This window comes from Solea solea, chromosome 2, assembly GCF_958295425.1.
Source record: "Solea solea chromosome 2, fSolSol10.1, whole genome shotgun sequence".
In the NCBI taxonomy this organism is placed as follows: domain Eukaryota; kingdom Metazoa; phylum Chordata; class Actinopteri; order Pleuronectiformes; family Soleidae; genus Solea; species Solea solea.
In genome coordinates, this window is record NC_081135.1 from 929,638 (window position 1) to 953,596 (window position 23,959).

General features: G+C 44.2%; 2 protein-coding genes across 3 annotated transcripts; both read right to left on the bottom strand.

Moving 5' to 3' along the window:
* Positions 1-1,215: 1,215 nt before the first annotated feature.
* Positions 1,216-8,393, bottom strand: dusp27 (dual specificity phosphatase 27). Its single transcript, XM_058654739.1, has 6 exons — positions 8,288-8,393; positions 6,927-7,062; positions 6,723-6,841; positions 5,081-5,309; positions 4,758-4,975; positions 1,216-4,673 (listed from the first exon to the last, which is right to left on the bottom strand). The coding sequence occupies exons 2-6, from the start codon at positions 7,040-7,042 to the stop codon at positions 1,930-1,932; spliced, it is 3,426 nt and encodes a 1,141-aa protein (XP_058510722.1). The 5' UTR covers positions 7,043-7,062; positions 8,288-8,393; the 3' UTR covers positions 1,216-1,929.
* A 119-nt stretch (positions 8,394-8,512) lies between these two features.
* Positions 8,513-23,012, bottom strand: LOC131476257 (prolactin receptor-like). 2 transcript variants are annotated; one of them, XM_058654743.1, is made up of 10 exons: positions 22,718-22,733; positions 16,652-16,716; positions 16,268-16,369; positions 14,134-14,272; positions 13,449-13,618; positions 13,146-13,324; positions 12,822-12,975; positions 12,251-12,338; positions 11,505-11,574; positions 8,513-10,969 (listed from the first exon to the last, which is right to left on the bottom strand). In XM_058654743.1, the coding sequence occupies exons 3-10, from the start codon at positions 16,356-16,358 to the stop codon at positions 10,355-10,357; spliced, it is 1,506 nt and encodes a 501-aa protein (XP_058510726.1). In that variant the 5' UTR covers positions 16,359-16,369; positions 16,652-16,716; positions 22,718-22,733; the 3' UTR covers positions 8,513-10,354. The 2 variants fall into 2 exon arrangements, with proteins under 2 accessions (XP_058510726.1, XP_058510725.1); XM_058654742.1 differs by lacking the exon at positions 16,652-16,716 and having other exon boundaries at positions 22,718-23,012.
* Between the last annotated feature and the right edge of the window lie 947 nt (positions 23,013-23,959).

Genomic DNA, 23,959 nt, shown 5'->3' on the forward strand with positions numbered 1-23,959 from the left:
CAGACATACAGGCAAACTATAACATTGTAACTCACTAATCGTGTATTTATTTACGTGCTAACTGCAGTGAAACATCAACAGATGAGCAACAGTCTTTCAAATTCATTTTTTTATTGACAAATCTGCAGAAAGAAGTGAATGTAAATAACAAAACAATCAACAGGCAAAGAAGAAATGCTCAATTATTGCTCAAATTTACAATTTCATGAAGATTTACACCAGATTTAGTTAGTATGAACGTAGCCGCATAAAAAGTTGAGTTTTTGCACAATTTGAACAGAAATAAGTAGAGAATTGTAAATGAATGATGGTGACGTTTGTTTGATCTAATGCTGGCGACCCAGTGAAACCTACATATTCCTGCTTTCATTGACGATATTTGATTTTTCTTTGTGTTTATGTGAGCGACGTCGGTCCTCATCCACAAACACAGGCTCATGAAATAAAGGGAGTTTAATCACAAGTTCATCAGGGCCTCAAACCCTGTGTTGTTTCCTCTCTGGATCCTTCTGTACGACGCGCTTTTGTACTTTGACGCCTGACGTCCTTCTGTCTTGTCTGTCTTGTCTGTCTTGTCGTCTGTCGGCTCTTCTGTCTTTTGTCTTCTGTCCTCCGTCACGTTTCCCTGCAGCCGACGACCTGACGACCGAGGAGCTGCAAACACAAATGTCCTCATTTTCTTTCATTAAAACTAAACAGTAACGTAGGTCACATGTTCAGCATTTACAAAATGCAATTTATTTATCTGCTAATTAACTATTTGGCCTAATTTAAATGGATAATTCAGGGGTTTTTTTTTTAATGTGGATCAACAGCTCGTGTGTGTGTGATGTTAAAATCACAGTCAGTATAGATGTAATCTGACAGATTTTATTGATTATTTGATCAGAATCAGTAAATCATATTTTCAGATGAAATGTCAAAAGCAGTGCTCTCTTTGTCCACTAGACGGCACTGTAATGCAAGAGAAGGAGTGTTGAACATAGATTAAGACAAAATGCTCCTTGTTTAAATCCAATTATAGAAGAAAAACGTGACACAACTGTGTTTAATTTAATCTGAAAATAACAATCACACAGCTGATTCATTAAAGTCATGTTTAAAAACGACATAATGTACTAAATGTTATTATAACACAACCCTAGGCTTTATAATTACAATAATTTCTCTGTGACTTTGTATTGAGTCGACACAATGACTCACAGAACGCAGCCGTGACTCATCATTTATCTTTTATTGCAATAATAAAACTACGTGACTGTACAGAGACCATTTCATTTTCAGGACTTTCTCGTCATGTCGTGTGAAAATAGACGAGTTTCAAGAGAACAAATGTTTACGAGCTAATTTACAGTAAAAATCAGTGAAGTTTTTCATCACAATGACGTGTTTCTGAATATTTAAATTGATTATTGACACCACTCAATAAATGAGAGCAAATAAATGCATTTATGGTGCAGTTCACGCTTCACAGCTGCAGTTATTATGGTTAATGACACAAACGGCTGCTGAAACAATAAGACCAAGCGCCCTCGTGTGGCCCTGGAGGAGAACTGCAAATGTGACGTAAACGGCTGAAGAGAAAAAGTGAGTTTCTTCGGATCGCCTCAAAAAAAACAAACTCTAAGAATAAACTCAAGGTTTGAAAACATTGTGATTGTCACAGTTACATTAAAGTCAAAACTAACATTCAGACGTCTGATTATTTTAAACGGCGCCCCCTGGTGCTTTTACACGATACAGCTCTAGCTCGGCTCGGCGAGGACCTCCTGGTAAAGCGGTTGTTTTGGGTGTAGATGAATCGTTAGAATCAGTTTGAATAAAAAGGTTTGTTCACAGAATGGTTCAGTTCTTCACTCGCTGAACGTGGTCGTGATCGGGCTCACGATCGCCGGCTAAAAGCTCGCGTGTGAAGTGTTCTTGAGTTTTCTAGGTCTGACTGCGACTCTGTGACTTGGCCTCCTGCTGTGCTCTCCACGCAGCGAGGACCTCGTCGTCTTCTGCCTCTGCAGCCGCCCGAGCTCTGACCCTCTGTCTGGTCTGAGCGATGAAGGTCGCGATGTCGTCCTCCTCCTCCTCGTCGTTGGTGGCTCTCCCTCTCCTGCCGCCGGCCTCGGCCTCGCCGCCGTCGTACCGCGTGTGGTGAGCGTACCTCCTCCTGGTGGAGAAGTCGTCGTGGCTCTCCGGCGCCTCGTCGACGCCGTCGTAAGCGTCGTACGATCTCGCCGCTCTGCCGTAGCCGCGTGCTTGTGTGAAACCGTTGCAGGAATAATCCGCTTCCTCGCTGCTCAGATCTGCTCGTAATCTGGATCTGGATCTGGAGCCGTACGTCTCCTCCTCCTCCTCCTCTTCGTCCCCGCGGCTGGAGAAATCAAATTCAGAAGCGGAGGCGTCGAGATCATCGTAGGGATCTTCTGCTCCTGCTCCGGCCGCCGATCTCCTCGGAGGAGGCCGGACACTCTTCAGCCAGTCGTCCACGCTGGTGTCCTTGTCTTTCTCCAGAGCCGTCTTCAGATTCAGACAGCCAGACAGACCATACGTCCTCGCTGGTTTCTCCTTCTTCTTTGCCTCCTCCAGAAACTCCTCCTCTTTCCTCTTCCTCTCATCCTCCTCGTCTTCATCCTCCTTTGGTTTCTTCTTCTTGTACAGGGTGCTACGTTTGTTGTCCTCCAGGATCTTCTTCTTTTCGTAGGTCGCCATTTTGTCCCTCATTCCAGACTTGATCTCCTTGTCCATAGCGTCCAGTTTGCCCAGGTTGACCTGGTCCTGGAAGAGGCTGAAGAGCGGGACACTGGTGGTGGTGATCTTCTTCTTCTTTAAGCCGTAGGTGGAGTCCAGCACTGAACCTTTACTGCTGAGCCCTGAGACGCTGCTGGACCCCACACCTGAGAGGACGGACTCCGCTCTCCCACGGACCTGGGACTGACCGCTGCAGTAAGACGCTCCACTCAGCGAGGACACTTTGTCTTCATCGGCTCCTCGGCCTGAAATCACACTGGTTCCACCACCAAAGCTGAGCTGTGATCCTGCTCGTGACGGAGGAGGCAGACTCATCTCACTCTGCTTCTGTTTGATCGTCTCCGTGACGACGTTAGCGATCCAGCTCTGGATGCTGGCCAGGTTGACCATGGGTTCACCTCCCGGGCCCTGGACGGTTGGAACGGGCAGGATGGGAGGAACCGCAGACTGCGCTGATCTCGAGCTGCGAGGCTGCGACACTGAAGATATGAGGGACGATCTGCCGCTGAGCACGGACACGTTGTCGTCGTTGGAGACACTCGGCGGTCCTGTGACTCCGGCTCCGGCCCAGAAGGCTGACAGTGGAATCGTACCTCCACTGACGCAGCTCTCATTCTCCCAGCCACACAGGGACTGACTTTCTTCTAAGTTCTTCTTGGAACGCTCCAGAACCTCCTCCCGTCTTTGCCTCCTCTTGACGGTGGCAGAGTCCTCGCCTCGACTCATCTCCAAAATCTCTTCGGTGTTCTCCTCCCCGAGACGCTTCTGCTGCCTCAGCTTCCACGCCTGATACGCCGTCAGGTTGACGTCCTCGAAGGACGGCGTCCTCGCTCCTCCCTCGCCCTTCTCTCCGTCTCCTACAGAACTTTTCTCTCCGTCCTCGTTCTCCTTCTTGTTCCAGCCAAAGTGGATCCTCTTGATGCGCCAGCGCTCCAAAGGCGTCAGCTTCTCCTTGTTGTTCTGGCAGAAGTTGTACATGGAGCTGGTGTCGGAGAGGATGCTCTGCACCTCGTCTTCAATTCTCTTCTTAGCGCCTCCTCCTCCTCCTCCTCCTCCTCCGTCCTCTGTCACAGTGCTCTCACTCTCTTCCTCCTCCTCTTTCCTGCGGTAGCGTGAGGCCGCCTGCTCCTCAATTTCTCTCAGCCGTTGTTTCCAGAGGTCAGAGTAACTCGTGCAGCTGGAGGTGGACATGGCGTCTGAAGGCGGACGCCTGCCGCGACGCTTCAGCCGCTCTTTCACCGCTCGCACTTCCTCGCTGGTGACGCTCTCCACGTCGGCGTCCGCGCCGTCTTTCATCCTCTTCGGTCTTTCGCCTCCTGCGCGAGACTCCTCGTCTTCGCCGTCGCTGTTCAGCTGCGCCTCCAGCCAGTCGTCGTCTTGATACTTCTCGTTCCTCCTCTGCCACTCGTGGATCATTCCCTCCAGACCGTCGTCATCGTCTTCCTTGGCCTCGTGGTCGGGGAGGACGAACTCCTCTGGAGCGCCGGTGGATCCGTGCTGAGCGGCAGTCGATCCGCTCCTGAGGGCGGCGGCGGCTGCAGAGGAGGCCACGCTGCTCATCACACTCTGTCCATCTGTCTCCTCCTCCATCATGATGGAGTTAGCCTTCACCTGGACCATACTCTGGTCGTCCTCCCCGTCAGTGTCATCATCATCATCATCATCTCCACCGTCATTGAAGATGCGAGCGCGGGCGCGAGCGTCGATGACTGAGCACTGACTCAGCGTGTCGTCGTCGTCGTCGCGCTCCTCCATCAGGGTCTCGTTGAGCTCTCGCAGCTGCTTCAGGAAACCCTCGTTGGGGTTGATTGCACGTTTTTTCCTGACGGACGTCAACGCCTCCATGATGGACATGTGCTGGAAGATCATCAGGTATGAGGCCACCAGGACGGCAGAGCGACTGATGCCCATCATAGACACCACAAGGACCTTTCCTGTAAGTGGAGAACATGGTGATAACACCTGGAATCTGATGTTTATTAGGTTCTAAGTTCCGTCCAGGACCAGGTCTTTCTCACCTTTGTGCGTCAGCAGAGCTTCGTCCAAGAACTCGGCAGTAGGCCTGAAGTGCAGGGAGATGTCTGCGTCGGAGAAGTCGTCCACCTCGATGCCCATGTACTGAATGTTCATGCCGGCGTAGAAGGACTCGCCCGTGTAGACGCCGGTGCCGTGGGCGGTGTTGAGGATGTGGGTGATGCCCATTCGCTTCAGACGAGCCTTGTTGACGGCAACAGATCTGAGAATGAACGAGCAGAACACCTGAAACCTCCTCTCTGATGTTCAGTGACCAGAGCAGACGGAGCCCTGGATCTTCTGCAGGCTCAGTGAACACACGACTCACTTCTCCGCGATGAAGATGCTGGGCCACACCTCATCCACCGGGTTCATGGGAGCCTCCAGACGGTCCTGCACCATGGCCCTCTGGATGTCCAGCACACAGGGAGTGTTGTAGGGACTGCGGTCGTCGATCATGTCCCTGACCCGGTTGTAGAGGTCCTCCACCATCAGCTCCTCTGCGGTCTCCAGCACGGAGTCCGGAATGGACTCTGTGCGCACACGAGGAGGCAGCTCTGAGGAAAAAGAGGAGGTTTTGTTTTGGTTTTTAGTCACTCAACAAAACACTCAACTCATAACATCGACATCAGTTCAAGTCTGCGACATCTGAAGAACACGTTCACGTCTTTATCTCACTGTGAGACAGACGTTTGTAAACCACTCACTCTCCCACACCAAAGCCCAGAGAAAAAAACAGTGATTTTAGCTGCGGGGACACAGGAGCTGCTGGTCCTCTGCTGCCTCGTGTGGTCACTTTGTCTCACTGATGTTAATCCAAACTTGGGTTTTCAAATGCCGAATTGACAAAATAAGACATGTGAAGTGAGTGATGGAGGCAGCAGTGGATCAACAACTCCTGTGTGCTGTGATGTTAAAATCAGTGATTTTCTCTATGGGCTTTGGTGTGGGAGAGTGAGTGGTTTACAAACTTCAGTTTCCTGTTGGAAAAGTCTGTCTCACAGTGAGATAAAGACGTGAACGTGTTCTTAAAGACATAGATTTTGTTAAAAACCTGAGATATCAGTTGAAAATGAGAACAAAAACTCTTAAATGAATGATACTCATTATACTGTAGTATGCATGAACCCAGTCCTGGGAAAACACACGGCATACTTGCATGAATTATGGAGACTCCACACAGAGCTCCTGCATATATCACATCACGTAAAAGTATGAAGCCATGGTGGAGACGATGGAGCGCTAACCATCGCTTCACATTCACTGTCACGGCTGTAGATGAAGCACGGCTCGTCCATTAATGTGACATAATGTGACATAATGTGAGAAGAGGAATGTGAAGCAGGACACACACACACACACACACACAGGCTAATTCACTCAATCACTGTGACGATGAGAAACATCTACCTACATCTGTGTGTGTGTGTGTGTGCGTGGGGTAGCAAGGTGAAGGAGTGAAACATGGACGAGCATGTGAGATAATGAGAGTGATTGAATGTGGAGGTGGGAGGAGTCATTTTCATCAACTTCAACTTCTCATTTGATTTAAGACTGAAGCTGAAACTGAACTCAGGCGACAGTTGTTATTCCAACAGATCAAATGACAATGATGAAGTGAGTCTGAGTCAGGTGGTCAGAAAAAAACATGATGTTATGTGTAATGTGTAATGTCATAATGACATTATTATTATTATTATTAATAACTAATGCTAATGGATATTCTTCTGTGCCGAATTGACAAAATAAGACATGTGAAGTGAGTGATGGAGGCAGCAGTGGATCAACAACTCCCCTGTGCAGTGATGTTAAAATCAGTGATTTTCTCTATGGGCTTTGGTGTGGGAGAGTGAGTGGTTTACAAACTTCAGTTTCCTGTTGGAAAAGTCTGTCTCACAGTGAGATAAAGACATGAACATGTTAAGATCTGGACTTCTAGTGTTTCCAGTGACACACACTCACAGTCTCACCCTCGTTGATGATCTTCTTGGCAGCGATGGCTGATGACAGGTGAATGGGCTCCATGTAGATGCTGGCAGCGTCAGAGCCAGAGATGGTGGAGAATCTGGATTCAGACACCATGGAGAAACTGAGACACAGAGAGGAGAAGACAGTCCTCAGTCAGCAGCTTTTAATCTGGAACAAACGTCAGGAAACAGGAAGTGGTGTCTCACCTGGGGGAGGAGCAGCGCAGGTACTGAGACTGGACTCCTCTGACGCTCCGCTCCTCTTCACCTCCATCAGGAACAGCCTGATCGCCACGGTCATCGCTCTCACTGGCCGATGCCATGGCAACCGAGATCCCTCACCCTGAGCGTGGAGAAAAACTGGTGAACCACCCAACCTACTAACCAACCAGTCAACTAATTAACCACAACTAACTAAAAAACAAACAACTAATGGACCACAACTAACTACCCACAGAAAAACCACACCTAATTACAATGCAATTCAATACCAATCCAGCAATACTAACCAACCACAAACAAACACAACCAGCTAATTTACCGCAAAAAACCACCAACCAGTCAACTTATTAACCACAACTAATCAAAGAAAAACCACAACCAACAAAACAACTGACTCAAAACAACAGTCAACCAACCAAACACAACCAACCACCAAAACACAATCAGCCAACGAACCGACTTATCAACCACAAATAACCAACAAAACGACTAATTAACCACAACTTACCAAAAAACCCAACCACAACCAGTGAAAAAACTAACCCCAAACAACCAACCACAAGCAATGACAATGGAACTGATACCAACCAACACCCACAAACCACTATCAACCAACCAACTAACCACTATCAACCAACCAACTACTATCAACCAACTATCAGCCAACCAGTCAACTAATTAACTACAAATAACCAACAAAACGACTAACTTACCACAAACAACGCACTGCAGCAACCACCGAAACACAATCAGCTAATTTACCGCAAACAACCACCAACCAGTCAACTTATCAACCACAACTAATCAAAGAAAAACCACAACCAACAACTAACTGACCCCAAGCAACCAACCAAACACAACCAACTAATTTACCACAAACAACCAACTGCAGCAACCAGCCAACCAACTGACTAATCAACCACAACTAACTCCAAACAAACAACCACAACGGAACTGATAGCAACCAACCACAATCAAAGACCAACTAAACACTATCAACCAACCATCGCCAACTAGTGTGAGTCCTGTGTGTGTGTGTGTGTGTGTGTGTGTGTGAGCTGGTTCTGAGCTGCTGATAACATTTGATTTCTTTAAAAAAGTAACTGACATCACTGTGTGTGTGTGTGTGTGTGTGTGTGAAGTCTATTTATACCTGAGGTGACAGCTGCCTCAGAGAGTGTGTGTCAGGCCTGAGAGCAGCAGATCACTGACAGCAGAACAAACTTCTTTAAAGTAACACAACAACAACAACAATAAGCTTTAAACAAAGGTGTGTGTCTCACACACACACACACACTGAAATAAAAACCTCCTCTGTGTGAGTGTGTGAGTGTGTGTTTTCTTACCTCTCTGTGTTGGGACAGCGGTCAGAGTGGAGGAGGTGGTCTGGTCCGAGGCTGATGACGGTCAGAGTGACTCAGAGAGTGAGAGAGAGCAAGAGACTCCCCCTCACCTCCTCCTCCTCCTCCTCCTCCTCCTCCCCCAGCAGGCCTGTGGAGGCTCTGACACCTGACACCTGGTTTTCCTTTGCTTTCTTTACACTCTGTTAAAAATGATAAACCCTCCACAAACGTTTGATGTTTTTATTGCATGAAACAAAAACCCAAAGCGCATCAGTGTGAGAGGACACAGTGTGTGCTGAGCTCACTGTGTCACGGTGAACGAGTGAATGACACATTCGTGAGGCGGCACATTCATTTTGAACAAAAAGGCACATACAGAGATCACTGAGACAAACACACAGACAGCACGACATCACAGCGGACTGAGCTCTTCATCATCACAGGTGATGACGGTGAAACTGAAGTTTGTAAACCACTCACTCTCACACACCAAAGCCCACAGAGAAAATCAAGGATTTTAGCTTGCGTGGACACAGGAGCTGCTGATCTGCTGCTGCCTCGTGTGGTCACTTTGTGTCACTGAGGTAAGTCTAAATTAAATAATTCAAATGCTGAATTAAAAAAATAAGACATTAGAACTCAGTGATGGAGGCAGCAGTGGATCAACAACTCCTGTGTGTGTGATGTTAAAATCACTGGTTTTCTCTGTGGGCTTTGGTGTGGGAGAGTGAGTGGTTTACAAACTTCACTTTCCTGTTGGAAAAGTCTATTTTGAAAACACTGACATTAAATTCAATCACTATTCTAAACCACTGAAAACATCAACAACTTTCCCAGCTGTGAAGGCGTAAAAGAGTTCATGGTGAAAAGTCTGACGCTCTGTGCCTCGTCTTTGGTGCTCGCAGGCGTCACTTCCTGTCACTTTGTCTTTTTTGGCACTTTTTTGCCAACATGTAAAGCAGGAAAAATGTCATCAGACCTGAGTTTACAGCACGAGCGAGGACATGAAAAACTCTCTCTGTCATCAGTTCAACAGCAGGACGACTAACAGACGACGTGTGGTTAAAGAAAAACGAGCTTATTTTCCTGTGGAACATTACAAACTGTAACTCAACAATGTTTCCAGCTGTCAATCAAGTCTGCTCCACACCTCAAAGGACATTGCACTTTTTAATTTTCCTGAGAAAAGATGGACGACCCTGAAAGTGAGTTTTATAAAGACAAGCACAGATAAAGAGAAGCAACATGTGATAATGATCATGTGATTATGACTTTTTTTCTGTCTTACTTTTTATAGATTTATTGTTATTTTTCTTCAATGAAAGGTTGTGGGTTTGGAAAAATTCTTACTCTCATTTAATAAACTCAAGTCCATGATATCTTAAGAACATGTTCACGTCTTTATCTCACAGTGAGACACTTTTCCAACAGGAAACTCACGTTTGTAAACCACTCACTCTCCCACACCAAAGTCCATAGAGAAAAGCAGTGATTTTAGCTCACAGGAACACAGGAGCTGCTAGTCTTCTGCTGCCTCGTGTGGCCACTTTGTGTCACTGAAGTTAATCAAAATGCCGAATTAACAAAATAAGACATTTGAACTTAGTGATGGAGGCAGCAGTGGATCAACAACTTGTGTGTGCTGTGATGTTAAAAGCACTGATTTCCTCTATGGGCTTTGGTGTGGGAGAGTGAGTGGTTTACAAACTGCACTTTCCTGTTGGAAAAGTCTGTTAAATAGTGAAATAGTAATAGTAAAATCAGTCATGTTTTCACTGAGAATGTGGATCTGTGTACGACCAGGCTTCAAAGAAATCCCAGACTATTCCTTTAAGAACATGTCACCTGAACAGATCTTGGTCCGTGTGTGTGAGCAGAGAAACAGAGAGTAAAACATGTCAAACATCACGTGTTCTTGGAGCAAGAACGTGTTTTTTTGTCACGTTTGAAATTCAACGACATTTAAATAAGTGTGACGTTAACAACAGAGTGTTTTTGTGCATGTGCTTAGCTTTAGTTGTCCACGGCGACGGGCAGCAGAGGCACGACCACTTCACCGCCGCTCTCAGCCTATTTCTGCTCATTGGTCACATTCTTCCTGGCTTGGTATTCTGCGAGTTTCTTCTTCTTCTTTTCTTCCTTCTCGCCCGCGCTGACGTCGACGCCCAGCGGAGGCGGGAACTCGCTGCAGTAGGGCGTGGAGATGTACGGCACCAGATGCAGCTGACTGCTTTCATTGACCAGCTGGACGCAGGTGTAGAAGTCCGGGGGGGAGTGCCCGGCGGTGACGGCGGTGGAGTCGGGAGGAGTTAAAGAGTTGTCGTGTCCGATCACGTTGTAGTCCGGCAGCGGCGGGAGCTCGGGGTTTGGCCACAGAGACGAGACAGGAAGTGGAGGAGTGAAGGCGTCGGGAGGGGACGAGCAGTACGGAGACGGACTCTGCACGTATGAGGACGGGTTCTGGGCCAGAACCTGAACACGGGCAGCGACAGGTTTTATGTCACATGGAACCATGAGAGGATCTTTGTCCTGGTCTGTGTTGGCTGCCGGGACACTGGAGTCCTTTGACACGGAGAAACACAAGCTGTCGGTGCTGACCTGGTCCCACACGTCCTCTGTGTAGCTGGGAGGACAGTAGCTGTGGAAGGTGCTGAAGTGACGGTTGATTTCATCCAGGTGACCCTTCTGAGGGTGGAAGAGGAGAGGATGAGAAACAAAAGAGAAGATTCAAATACACGAAGAAGAGGGGGAGAGAATGTAGAATATAATCTGCGTCAGTTTAAGTATCTTAATAAATATGTCTATGTCTTTATCTCACTGTGAGACAGACTTTTCCAACAGGAAACTGGAGTTTGTAAACCACTCACTCTCACACAGAGAAAATCAGTGAGGCTGCTGGTCTACTGTTGCCTCGTGTGGTCACGTTGTGTCACTGATGTTAATCCAAACGTGGGTTTTCAAATGCTGAATTTGACAAAATAAGACATTTGAACTTAGTGATGGAGGCAGCAGTGGATCAACAACTCCTGTGTGTGTGATGTTAAAATCACTGGTTTTCTCTATGGACTTTGGTGTGGGAGAGTGAGTGGTTTACAAACGTGAGTTTCCAGTTGGAAAAGTCTGTCTCACAGTGAGATAAAGACATGAACGTGTTCTTAAGATGCTATAATGTTAAATAAACAAACAAACATAAAATCCCAGCTGATTGAAATGATGTTACCTCCAGGAGCAGCGGGTCGATGCCCATGATCCTCGGTTTAGGGATCGGCGGCAGGAAGAAGTCTTTTATTCTACAGTGAAAACATAGAGCGCACACGGTTTAGTGAACATAATGTTTCCATGATGAGTGTGTGTCTGTGTCTGTGTGTATGTCTGTGTGTGTGTCTGTGTGTGTGTGTTTGTGTTTGTGTCTGTGTTTGTGTGTGTGTGTGTGTGTGTGTGTGTGTCTGTGTCTGTGTCTGTGTCTGTGTCTGTGTTTGTGTGTGTGTCTGTGTCTGTGTCTGTGTTTGTGTGTGTGTCTGTGTCTGTGTCTGTGTCTGTGTCTGTGTTTGTGTGTGTGTCTGTGTCTGTGTTTGTGTTTGTGTCCGTGTTTGTGTGTGTCTGTGTCTGTGTTTGTGTCTGTGTCTGTGTTTGTGTGTGTCTGTGTCTGTGTTTGTGTCTGTGTCTGTGTGTGTGTCTGTGTTTGTGTGTGTGTTTGTGTTTGTGTCTGTGTGTGTCTGTGTTTGTGTGTGTGTCTGTCTGTGTCTGTGTCTCTGTTTGTGTTTGTGTGTTTGTGTTTGTGTTTGTGTGTGTGTGTGTGTGTGTGTCTGTGTTTGTGTGTGTGTGTGTGTGTCTGTGTTTGTGTCTGTGTCTGTGTCTGTGTCTGTGTGTATGTCTGTGTGTGTGTGTGTGTGTCTGTTTGTGTTTGTGTTTGTGTTTGTGTTTGTGTCTGTGTCTGTGTCTGTGTTTGTGTCTGTGTCTTCTCACCTTCTGCTCTGTGGAACAACACCAAAGCCGATGACCAGCAGAGACACCACACTGACGCTCGTCACCAGGATCATCACCACCAGCTTCCCTGCACACAGGGCAAAATGAAATGTAATTCAGGTTTATCTCACTGTTAGACTCACTCTCCCACACCAAAGTCCATAGAGAAAATCAGTGATTTTAACATCACACACACAGGAGCTGTTGATCCACTGCTGCCTCCATCACGAAGTTCAAATGTCTTATTTTTTTGAATTCAGCATTTGAAATATTTCATTTAGACTTAACTCAGTGACACAAAGTGACCACACGAGGCAGCAGTAGACCAGCAGCTCCTGTGTCCCTGCAAGCTTAAATCACTGATTTTCTCTCTGGGCTTTGGTGTGGGAGAGTGAGTGGTTTACAAACTTCAGTTTCCTGTTGTTAAAGTCTGTCTCACAGTGAGATAAAGACATGAACATGTTCTTAAGATGTCGTAGACTTCACATGACGTAGATTTTATAAAGTAAAGAATAATAATAATGATAATAATAATAATTTTGTAACCCTGTGTGTGTGTGTGTGTGTGTACCTGTGGTTGTTTTGGATGGGATGCTCATGAACAGTGGGGAGCTAAATTTGCTCCACAGGCCATAGTTTTTTGAACGGCAGCGAACTCTGATCTCATAGTCACCGACGGGGAGGCCGAGCAGCTTCACGTGAGGCTCGTTCAGCGGGAATTTAACCTGCAACCACAACACACACACCAGCACTTTTTTCATTTCATCTTTTAGATTCAATTTGACAGACCAAATTGAATCTAATGTCTTTTCAAAATTCAGAATATACATAGTGGTGTGACACATTGGCTCCCTGTAGAGTGTTGTTGGCCCCGATCATCTCTGCCCCTCTGTACCTTCCAGTCTTCTGACTCGTCGACACTTCTGTACTGCAGCTCGTAGAGCAGTGTGATCCAGCCGTACTGCAGGTCCGATGGTTCCGGGTACTCCCAGGACAGATGTGCAGTGTGTCCCACCTCGTGTCCACCGGTGTCTTCCAGTTGGTAGGTCAGGTTGACTGGAGCTTCGGTCTGAACTGTGGACGACACAGAATCAATCAATCGGTGCTGATTCAATCACATGATCAGGGCTTTGGTGTGGGAGAGTGAGATAAAGACGTGAACACAATCTAAAGATAATGTCGATTATTTTTCTCTCACCAATATCTGCTATGTCCAGGCAGCGCTGCTGGGAAGTGTAGTTCCTGTGGGCGGTGACGGCCGTCACGTTGATGCAGTAGATCTTCCACACGTTGGTGTGGCTTTTGTCAAAGTGGCAGCTGTTGGGACCAGCGCTCGTGTAGTCTGGACATTCATGACTGGGCCCCTGTCTGTGAACAACAGACAAGAAAACACATGATTGGATGAATCTATGAAGCCATTTTGCTGTTTATACATTTGGACTTTATTTTTTATCTTCAATATTTACAACAGATTAGCTTCTCTGTTACCTTGTTCACCATTTTATGAGGTGAGTCTTTTGTTAAGTGGTTAAAATCTGTTTTACCTGTGATAAATCAATGTTTAAAATGGTCTAAAAGAGTCTAAATGTCAATTTCTATGGACTGTACGTACATTATGTCAGTTTGTGTGTATTGCACATCTGTACTTTAAGTTATCAGTTTAAAAATACACCTGTATTACATGTCATGTCATGTCATGTCATTTAGCAGACGCTCTTTATCCAAAGGGACTTACAATGGAATTGAGTACAATCAGCCAGGGGTGGAGTCATACTTGCGACCATGATGTCTTTGGCACACAGGGTACCGGTCTTAACCACTGAGCCACTCCACCCCCCTGTATGGAAATGAAGTCTATGATGGAGGTAGTGTGATGTACGTACTCTATGGAGTAGGTTAGGACGTAGGTGACCTCCTCCGTCTCTGTCAGGTTGTCCAATGGACGCCACCAGCAGGCGAAGTCCTCCATGTTTTTCGAGCGACAGTTAAAGATGTGAGGCCTTGTCGTCACGGCGACTGACTCTGTGAGAAAAAAACAATCACAAAGGTGAGCGATGATGATGATGATGGTGATGATGATGATGACAACCTCCACCTCCGAGAAACTGAGAGCTTTAATTCTGGAGAGAGATTTTCTGTCAAATGAATCATGAAACGAGGGATGAGAGCTTCAACTCTGTGACTCTTCATCAAATCGTCTTTTTAACACCGGTCTCCTTAATTCCATACAGACTCCCATTTCATTTCTTCATAAAAATCTGAATCTGAAATCTGAGTCAAGTCAAAAAGTCCTCATTTTGCAGAGAATGGGACGTAAAATGACTAATAACAAACAAAAAACACAAAAACAGATGAGGAAATTACTAAAAATAGATGTTAATAGTCTCATAATAAACATAACAGACCAAAAGGGGATATTACATGACTAAATTGACTAAATTATTGGACAAAATGGCTAAAGCAGACATAAAGCAGTATAAAAAAGGCCGTAACTGAGTAAAAAACACATATAACAACTTTAATATTCATAAAATGATGGTGAAACCCACATAAAATGGCTACAAATACATACAATGAGATGAAAATGATCACAAACCGCCTCAAAATTAGTAGAAGTAGACATTAAATTAAACAGACACACAATGACTGGAAAGACAAAATGACCATAAAGAGTCAGAAATTGACAATAGCCAAATGACCATTAAGAGTTACAAAATGACCACAAAGAGTCCCCAAATGACCATAAAGAGTCAAAACATGAACGTAAAGCGCCCCCAAAGTGCTACAAATAGACAAAAGGACCACACAAAGTCACCAAATGACCATTAATGGTCACAAAATGACCAGAAATAAACACAAAATGACCACAAAGAGTCATCAAATGTCCATAAAGTGACAAATGTTACCACAGAGAGTCCCCAAATAACCATAAAGTGTCAAACAGTACCACAAAGATTGACCAAATGACCATAGATGACCACAGATTCCAAAAAAAGACCATAAATAAACACAAAATGACCATAAAGAGTCAAAAATGACCATAGAGGAAGGTAAGAAAAAAAAAAGAAAAAAAGGTGTAAATGACACAGTTACAGAGTAACAGTGAATGTTGATGTTTCAGCTGAGATCTCTCCGGTCTCTGAGTGAGATGTGAGTTCATGTCAAAGCAAAGCCTGCTGAGGATCAAAGTGATGAAGTGATGACCTCTTCATTTCAGGTGAGACGTGACATTTCACAGCTCACGTTATAATCCTACATGATTTCTCATCTTTCTTCTGACTGCAGCAGAAGCTAAAAACGGATCTTCCTGCTCTCTAATTCAGCTGCAGTGATCATCACCAGCTGTGACAGCCTGTGCTGCAGCGTGTGTGTGTGTGTGTGTGTGATAATAGCACTGACATTTCCCTCAAAACATCTCCTTCAGCAGAGAAGCTTGTAGAAGAAGAAGATGGCTCCTGCTTTCAGTTCCTGTCAGCTTTACAACAACACAGCTCTGAGCCACAACCTAAACCTTCACAAACATGATCCTCATTTCCATCACAGTCAACATGAAATGAGTACAAATACACCTACTCAATAAGAGATATAAAATAAACACAAAGACACAACATAGAAATAGACATGAAATGACTTCAAACGGCGTAAAGACATAAAGAGTCAGAAAATTACCTTTAAGAGTCACAAAATGACCAGAAATAAACACAAAATGACCACAGAGTCCCCAAAATGACCATAAAGAGTCGAAACATGAACATAAAGCACCACAATGAGTCCCCAAATGACCATTAACAGTCACAAAACTAGTCAGAAATAAACACAAAATGACCATGAAGAGTCACCAAATGACCATAAAGTGTGAAACAGTACCACAAAGATTGAACAAAGAGTCCAAAAATGACCATAAAGAGTCAAAAATGTCACATTAAGTGTCACAAAATGACCAGAAATAAACATACAATGAGCACAAACAGAACAAGTTCATACAGATTGATTTGTGTTTCAGTTGTGAAAACTCACCATGGTCTGGTTTTTCCAGGTATACGGCGTCCTGAGCATCGGTGGAGCTGCAGCTCGCCACAGGAAGCAGACAGAGCAGCAGCCACAGCATCCTGCTGCCTCCTGTCAACACAAACACACACGTTACAAACCACTCACTCTCCCACAACAAACCCCTGCCTCCATCACTACGTTCAAATGTCTTATTTTGTGACGCTGACCACACGAGGCAGCAGTAGACCAGCAGCTGATGTGTCCCCGCCAGCTAAAATCACTGATTTTCTCTATGGACTTTGATTTTTACTGAATAAAAACTCTATGCCGTTTGTCTTGTGAACCAGCCCCTCTGGGATAAATAAAGTATTTTTGTCATGACTGAAGGGAAGATAAGAGCTCGACACTCACCTCCATTCAGGCCTCATGATTCCACACTGCTGTGGCAAAGTCTGACAGCAGCAGGAACATGTGACCTAAACACAAGTGGACATTTGAGGGTGTGAAGATCCTTTTGTGAGCTCTTTCTCATCTTTTCTGAAACTGAGTAACTGCTCAGTGACGTCAAGGGGCAGTTCTTTGTAAGAAAAGCTAAGAATGATGTTACTTATACTGTAGAGAAGACACAAACACTGGATAATTACTGCTTTATCTCACTTTCTGTTGCTTTGTAAACCACTCACTCTCCCATAGAGAAAATCACAGGAGCTGCTGGTCTCCTGCTGCCTCGTGTGGTCACTTTGTGTCACTGAGGTCAATCTGAATGAAGGATTTTTAATGCCGAATTGACAAAATAAGTTATTTGAACTTAGTGATGGAGGCAGTGGTGGATCAACAACTCCTGTGTGCTGTGATGTTAAAATCACTGGTTTTCTCTCTGGGCTTTGGTGTGGGATACATTCAAATGAAATGCTGCTGCTGCTGCTGCTGCTGCTACCGACTTAAATGTAATTATTGAACATGAGAAAACAATGAAACGTCACAGACACAAAGACTGTGAGATGCAGTGGAGTCACATGACATGCAGTGAGATCCATGAGCACTGAGACGGAAACCACACTGAATAATCCCTCAGTTGATCTGAGGAGGATTAAAATAAAGCCTTGTTCAGTTCCACACACACACACACACACCCACACCACAGCAGCAGGTCACCATCATGCAAGATCCAAGAAAACTGTAAATACTCAACCTAAAGGTGCAGTAAGCAAACATTATATATATGAAATATGCTGCATGTAAACGTGATCGTGTCTGCTTTTCTACGGTAGAAACTGTGTTCCTACTCACGTTGAAAAGAAACGCAGTGAAAAATCAATAAAGCACCGTCAAAAGTACCTGTAAAGGCACAAAAAACAGAAAATCCTCACATTTGAGAAGCTGTATAAACGGATAACTTGTGTTCTCACACACAAACAGTCATATCACCAAAAGAGTTGATGGTTGATGTCGTAATTGTTTAATAACCAATGATGTAAAAATAAAGTTATCACTAGTTCCAGTCACATGAGCACGTTGTTGGTCATTTGGACTCATTACCATGATTTCTTGGACCACTGTTCGTTCCCTGAATGAAACACACAACTGTTTGTTTATGAATCAAGAGCTGATTCTCCACTTCCTGTCAGATAAACATGCTCCAAACAGCCAGAGGGGAAAAAAGCCCAGCTCCATGTGACCCGGGACACTAACAAGACACTTCATGAACAAAACTAAATCTGCTCAGACAGAGAAGAGAAAAGTGTGGAGCGATCACACCAGTGTCAACAAACTCACTGTTCACCAGGCGTGAGTCTGATAACACACTCACTGTCACCTGGGAAGACTAAAAATACACACACAGCCCGAAAGAGTGTTTTACACGACTTTATCTCACTGTTAGACGGAGGCGGCAGTGGATCAACAACTCCTGTGTGTGTGTGATGTTAAAATCACTGCTTTTCTCTATGGGCTTTGGTGTGGGAGAGTGAGGGGTTTACACACTTCAGTTTCCTGTTGGAAAAGTCTTTCTCACAGTGAGATAAAGATGTGAAAAGTATTCCTACGATGTTGTAGACAGGAGCTGAAATAGATTTCATCAGGCAAGTATTTGAAATGGTAGCTAAACAGTTTACAAACACTTTAGCTACGATCAAGCGTTAAAAAACACACATCAGGAGGTGATAGCGTTTGGTCTTGAACTGTGTTCCACTGCTTTGTGGACATCAGGTTATAAATGTGAACATGATAAGTGTGAAACACTAATTTCCTCTCATGTGTGTCAGTGACTTGTGAAGTGGACACTGGCAGAGCAGAGCACTGGATAAACCTGATTAGAGAGAGATGAGCTTTGTGCACACACACACACGCACGCACACACACACGCAAAGTCTAAAGACGGCCCGGCTGTGACGAGCACAAGACCCTACAGGGAAAGGAAAACAAAAAGCTTATACTTGGATGACTTAAGATTGATTTATACAACATTTGCTCTGATTTTAACAGTCTAAGGTACACTAAATAAATAAAAAACTTCAAAATATCCTCCTGTAGCATTAAAATGCCAGCTCAGGTTTGTTTCACTGATAAATCTAATTCCTTCTTATCAGGCGTCACCAAGTCCAAGTTACACAGCATTATAAAATAAAAGGTACGCAAATGACTTAAAGGGATAGTTGTTCTGTTTTTCTCTTCTATCTTTAGAACATGTCGACGTCTTTATCTCACTGGGAGACAACTTTTGTAAACAACTCACTCTCCCACACCAAACCCCATAGAGAAAATCAGTGATTTTAACATCAACGCACACAGGAGCTGCTGGTCTACCACTGCCTCGTATGGTCACCTTGTGTCACCGAGTACTGAATATTGACATGTTTCATATGTCTTATTTTACAAAATAAGACATTTGCCAATTAAAAAACGTTGAAAAACTTCGATGAGTGTGTCCCAAACATCAAAACAATGATGTTCTCAAATGTCTTGCTTTTGTCCACAAACCAAAATGATTCAGTTTTAACGATTTCTTTGTTTATATGGAGCAAAGAAAGCAGAAAATATTCACATTTAAGAAGCTCAAAAAAAAATTTAAAAAAATGTTTTTTTAACTTGCCATTAAAAAAACACTCAAACTGATAAACCCAATAGATGAATTATCAATTCATTGTTGCTGCCCGACATCACCACACTTTAAAACGTGTGAACTACCTGTTTAATGTACTGGTATCCATTAAGCCTGAGTGAAATCTGCTCTCCCATGTTTGTGAACTGCACCCGCTCATGTTGGACTTTGTGGCGGAGGCTGTAACCGTCATGTGCAGGGTCCAGCAGTGATAAGTCGTTATCTGCTGTTCTGGAGCTCCAGCTGAGCAGTGGTGAGAGTGTCCACCCATCACAGCAGCAGCAGCAGCAGCAGCAGCAGCAGCAGCAGCAGCAGCAGCAGCAACAGCAACAGCAACAGCAGCACACTGCGCCACAGGCAGCATGCACACACGGACAGGAAGCAGTGATCCAAACAGACAGGGGCATTTGATCCACGGGGAGTCACATGAACTCAGCATAACATTATATAACTGTTGTCTATCTGTCTGTCTGTCTGTCTGTGTGTCTCCACACTGACCTGTTACTAATGAACAGATTGACATGAACTCACTGCTGAACAGTTGATAGACAAGCGTCAGGTCTGAAGGGTTATCAAAGGGAAGGAGCTGGAGCTACTGTAAAAAGAACTCATGGTTCAAGGAACACAACAACAAACTATTCAGCCATTTAGTCACAAGAGACGCGGAACTAACACAATTTAATGACTGACCTCACATGGACTTTTGTCCCAAACTTCTAGCAGATACAACGAAACAAGGAAAAAACTATTTGTAAACCACTCACTCTCCCACACCAAAGCCCATAGAGAAAATCAGTGATTTTACCTCGCAGGGACACAGGAGCTGCTGGTATACTGCTGCCTCGTGTGGTCACTTTGTGTCACTGATGTTAATCCAAACTTGGGTTTTCAAATGCCAAATTTTACTCAATAAGACATTTGAACTTAGTGATGGAGGCAGCAGTAGATCAACGACTCGTGTGTGTGTGATGTTAAAATCACTGATTTTCTCTATGGGCTTTGGTGCGGGAGAGTGAGTGGTTTAAAACGTCCGTTTCCTGTTGGAAAAGTCTGTCTCACAGTGAGATAAAGACGTGAACATGTTCTTCACACGTGATAGACTTAAGCTGACGTAGATGTTAGATCAAAAACACTGAACTACCCCTTTTACTTCACGGGCTATGCTAACAGGGCGGTGCTAGCATGTGCACAAGAACAGTGCGAGCATTCTTCCTTCCTGTTAGCGTGTGGCTAATTGAATTCGCTCTGCTCAGATGTGTACAGAAGACACATCATCAGTGTGTGACGTCAGGAGTCACATGGCTCCTGATACACCGTGAAGAACTCAATTCAGGCTTGATTTAAACTGATTTTCTGCCCCCACCGTGTCCAACAGACGGATGTGGAAACTCCCCTTTGCTTCTGTTCTCTTCATCAAATGTTTTCCACACAGGAAATAAACAACAACAACAACACGTCTCTCTACTCCCTTTGCTTCTATGGTCTTGTTTTAATTTATCAATTAGTAGATTGGTCCATAAAATTCAAAGTCAAATCTACATGCCTATTAAAAAGAACAAAGTTAACTCTTTTAAAATGTTACTTGAGTGTCTTGATGACATAAAGGCCTGGATGACTCTGAACTTTTTAAGTTTTAATGACAAAAAGACAGAAGTGATGGTGTTTGGTGGCACCACTGAGACCCCCCAAGTAGATCTGGGCTGCTTGGCACCGCTTTTAAAACACACTACCACAAACCTGGGGGTTAAAATTGACTCTGATCTGAGGTTTGACAACCAGATCAGGTCTGTTTTCAACTGAGGCAGCTGGCCAAAATAAAGCCAATTCTCTCGAGGCAGCATTTTGAAATAGTCATTCGAGCCTTTGTCACCACTCAGCTGGATTACTGTAATTCACTTGTGGGGGTTAGTGCGTCCTCCATTGCCCGTCTTCAGATGGTACAAAACGCTGCCGCACGTCCTTTAACTGGCACACGTAAATTTGAGCACATTTCCCCCATTTTCGCTTCACTCCACTGGCTGCCCATACACTTCAGGGTCGATTTTAAAATGATTTTATTGGTTTTTAAATCCCTGAATGGTCTTGCCCCGCCCTACCTCTCTGAGCTTCTACATCCATACTCACCCGCTCGCTCTAACTAAGCGGAAGCTCAGAGGGGATCGTGCCTTCGCTGTGGCAGCTCCAAAACTTTGGAATGATCTGCCTCTGCGCATAAGACAGGCCTCGTCCTTGTCTGTTTTTAAATCCCTTCTTAAAACCCACCTTTTCTCTTTGGCCTTTGACACTTCATGAGACGTTTGGTTTTTTATTTATTTTACATATTTTATTTGAATAGAATGTATTGTTTTTTATTGTATGGCTGCTAATTCTTATTGTGTTTTATGATTCTGATTTATTTTAAGCTGTTTTATCTCATTTTGAACCTTTTATGTATTATGCCTTTTATTTATTCTGTACAGCACTTTGGTCCATTGTGGTTTGTTTAAAGTGCTTAACAAATAAAGTTGGATTGGATTGGATTGGATAAAATTTCAGGAAATGACATGCTCAAACGTCTTGTTTTTGTCCACAAACCAAAAATGAAAAATCACAGAAACTAAAAATGGATTATGGAAAGAGTTGATATAGTTTCTTTCCTCTTGTAATAACAAAGATAGAGTTGCATACCACTCAAATTTAAAGGGATGCTTGTGCTGGTATCTTTTTTCTTTTTTACTTAAACTTGAGTCTAACAAAAAATGCATGATAAAAATGAGTCCAAATTTCTCACTTTAACTCAAACAAGCAAGTTTACTCTCTGTTCACTTAAGTGCATCTTTAGATTTATTTAACATGATTATTGGACCAAAAGAGAAAGCAGAAGAAAATGTTGTTTTTGGTCAATATATTGCTCTATAATTCCATCATAAACTTTCAGTTAAATGGAAATAAAAGGATTTGCTGTTTATAACCTCAATAAACTTAGTTCAAACCCTAATAATAATAACAAAAATAATGGTGTGTCTTTTCCCCACTTTCAATAAATAAATAATTAGAGAGATTTTTTTTTAACCAAAGATAAAAAACCAAAATGGCTGGTTGAAAATAGATGTTAATATTAATAAAAATCCCCAATAATAAATCAAATGTATAAAGCAGAATCGTGTCACTGTCACCAATAAATGAAGGAAAATTAAAATACAAATAAAATAAAAGTTAACAGTTACATGAAAATATGTTTCCGTTTTTATTTTAATTAATTACAGTGAGTTGTTTAACTGTAATTAAACAGCATATGTTCATTAACTCACCTCAACTTTTAATTAGGTTAACAGAGTATGCGCGCGCGCCACGTGCATGCGCGCCTTTACAGTTTAAAAGCGTATAAAAAGTCTTACCTGTGACGCAAAATAACTCAGTCATGAACCGCATCCGCTGCTGCTGCTGCCGCCGCCGCCGCCGCGCTGAAGTCTGCAGGACCAGGACCGGGACCAGGACCGGGACCAGGACCGGGGCTGGCACTGTCCTGCAGCCGGTGGGTGCAGCCGGTAGTCCGGGGAGATCCCCGTGCAGGAGTGGGAGCCAGGCTGGAGCAGCAGGGTCCGGTGGTGGATCTCCGCTCTCTGAAGAAGATTGATCTCCACCTGATCAGCAGCCAGACACACACACACACACACAGATGGAGCTCCAGGCTCCTCCCCCTCTGAGCTGGAGCCACACCCACACACGCGCCACTGGGGGGCGTGAGAGAGCATCATAGATAGATATGCAAGTGAAAAACCACCAAGAAACAGGTTTTAACTACTTAACAAAAGACTCATAATAAAAAAATGTACTTCAGTCCACAAAATAAGAACATGTCCACGTCTTTATCTCACTGTGAGACACAGTGAGATAAAATCAGTGATTTTAGCTCACGGGGACACAGTAGCTGCTGGTCTACTGCTGCCTCGTGTGGTCACTTTGTGTCACTGAAGTCACAAAATATGACATTTGAACTTAGTGATGGAGGCAGCAGTGGATCAACAACTCCTATGTTTCCACAAGCTAAAAACGGTGATTTTCTCTATGGGCTTTGGTGTGGGAGAGTGAGTGGTTTACAAACTTCAGTTTCCTGTTGGAAAAGTCTGTCTCACAGTGAGATAAACATGTGAGCATGTTCTTAAAGACACCATAGACTTAAGAAGATTTATCCTTTTCTGTAGTTAAATGAAAGAAAATGAAGAAATGACATTACTGGAATAACTAAAAAGGTTTTAAAAAGAAAGTAAAGACTCAAATGTACCAAATCCAGACTTGTCCAGGGCATCTCCTCTGCTGGGCAGCAGCGTCTTCTGCAGGTTCAGATGTGGAAACCGCAGCATCACTTTGTGATTATGCATTGTGAAAAGTGGTCGGTGGTGATGTCACTGTCGCTATGCAACAACAGATTTAATCTAATCCCCCTTCCCCCAGATTAGGAAAGAAAACCAGAGACCTTTTGTCTGAATGACACAGCTCTCGTACCTTTACCTCAGCAGCAGCAGGTTGTTATACAGTCTCCATATGCAGCGCTGCTGCTGCTGCTGCTTTAATGTCAACTCCTGACATTTTAAACAGAATGCAGAGGGGGTGAGGCTGAGTGTCGCCCCCTGCAGGCT

What these genes read in the sequence shown, in the direction of transcription:
- dusp27 (XM_058654739.1), bottom strand. Translation starts at nt 7,042, where the DNA reads ATGGCATCGGCCAGTGAGAGCGATGACCGTGGCGATCAGGCTGTTCCT. An exon ending in CTGCGCTGCTCCTCCCCCAG is followed by an intron (nt 6,842 to 6,926) that starts GTGAGACACCAC and finishes TCTGTGTCTCAG; the next exon opens with TTTCTCCATGGTGTCTGAAT. An exon ending in AGCATCTTCATCGCGGAGAA is followed by an intron (nt 4,976 to 5,080) that starts GTGAGTCGTGTG and finishes GTTCATTCTCAG; the next exon opens with ATCTGTTGCCGTCAACAAGG.
- LOC131476257 (XM_058654742.1), bottom strand. Translation starts at nt 22,751, where the DNA reads ATGCGGTTCATGACTGAGTTATTTTGCGTCACAG. An exon ending in CCTGGAAAAACCAGACCATG is followed by an intron (nt 14,273 to 16,267) that starts GTGAGTTTTCAC and finishes TTTTTCTCACAG; the next exon opens with AGTCAGTCGCCGTGACGACA. An exon ending in ACGAGTCAGAAGACTGGAAG is followed by an intron (nt 12,976 to 13,145) that starts GTACAGAGGGGC and finishes TTGTGGTTGCAG; the next exon opens with GTTAAATTCCCGCTGAACGA.